The sequence below is a fragment of the Rhagoletis pomonella genome, unplaced genomic scaffold (genome assembly GCF_013731165.1).
Source record: "Rhagoletis pomonella isolate Grant_MI unplaced genomic scaffold, Rhpom_1.0 Rhpom_scaffold_20350, whole genome shotgun sequence".
NCBI classification, from domain to species: Eukaryota; Metazoa; Arthropoda; class Insecta; order Diptera; family Tephritidae; genus Rhagoletis; species Rhagoletis pomonella.
Window position 1 is genome coordinate 1,381 of NW_023478867.1, and position 1,122 is coordinate 2,502.

General features: G+C 51.0%; 1 protein-coding gene across 1 annotated transcript; it reads left to right on the forward strand.

Annotated features, from left to right (window-relative positions):
* Positions 1-552: 552 nt before the first annotated feature.
* LOC118732447 lies at positions 553-1,023 on the forward strand. The gene is made up of 2 exons (XM_036461582.1): positions 553-628; positions 688-1,023. The coding sequence occupies exons 1-2, from the start codon at positions 623-625 to the stop codon at positions 1,021-1,023; spliced, it is 342 nt and encodes a 113-aa protein (XP_036317475.1). The 5' UTR covers positions 553-622.
* The last annotated feature ends 99 nt before the right edge of the window (positions 1,024-1,122 follow it).

Genomic DNA, 1,122 nt, shown 5'->3' on the forward strand with positions numbered 1-1,122 from the left:
GGATTCCGGCCAGACCCGCCGAGCCTGAAAGAATTGAGCGGATCTTCAGATCCTGTAATAAGGACCTGCCAAGTCATAATTGGAGGATAGGGAAGATAGAGGAGCCAGTAGAGAATATAAGGCAGGTGTTGCTGATCCTCAACGCCGAATCGCTAGCCCCACTGGCGCAAAAGGATTGGACGGTGAGATTCGGGTTTAATGACGCAACCATTCGAATCTACCGCAGCGACGAGCCGAGCTTGGACCTTAGTGAGGAGAGCGACAAGTCCGGCCTGCGCAGCGGTGGTGAAGAAGGGTTGCCCAGCAGCCAATGCTCATCTGACTCGGAGAGGCTATCCGGATTGGGGCCATTATTCTACGAAGAAGACCTCCTCGCCGATGACACCGAGGGTGAGGAGATCGAAGAGGCGGACGTGGATGTCACGATGGTGGAGGTAAAACGGACAGATTCTGATGAAGCTGATCCAGATCAACCTCCACCACTCTAAACTCGCGTCTGCGAACCTTGAGGTCCGCCTGGCTGCCGGTGGACTCGACGTTGCCCTCATCCAGGAACCGTGGATACACGGCAATAAAATCTGCAGACTTGGAATGAAGGGCTTTAAGCTTATTGCCGCACAAAATGCAGGTAAGACTCGAGCTTGCATATTAGCAAGGAACAACTTAAACATCTTCCTGCTCCCACAGCTTAGTGACGGCGATCTGGTAGTGGCAAGCATTGAGCTGGACAAAACCAGCTTTTGGGTAGCCTCTGCCTACATGGCCCATGACAAGTACGTGCCACCAGATGGGTTTCGGACCTTGGCCGAGGAAGCAGCCTTCAAGAACAAACCACTGGTTGCCTCCTGCGACGCTAATGCCCACAACTTGATGTGGGGGAGTACGAACACGAATGCTAGAGGTGAGTCGTTACTAGACTTCATTCTAGGGAACAAACTTAGTGTCTTGAATTTAGGCTCAGAGCCGACCTTCATAACAAAGAGTAGAGAGGAAGTTTTGGACATAACTCTGGCTTCAGAATAAATGCACAAAGCTTGCCTACGCCCTTTCTCAGCTTTTAAAAACGATTTATTGCTCTATATTTTTAAAACCTGTTTTGTGAGGCCTGTTTGAGGCGTGGCC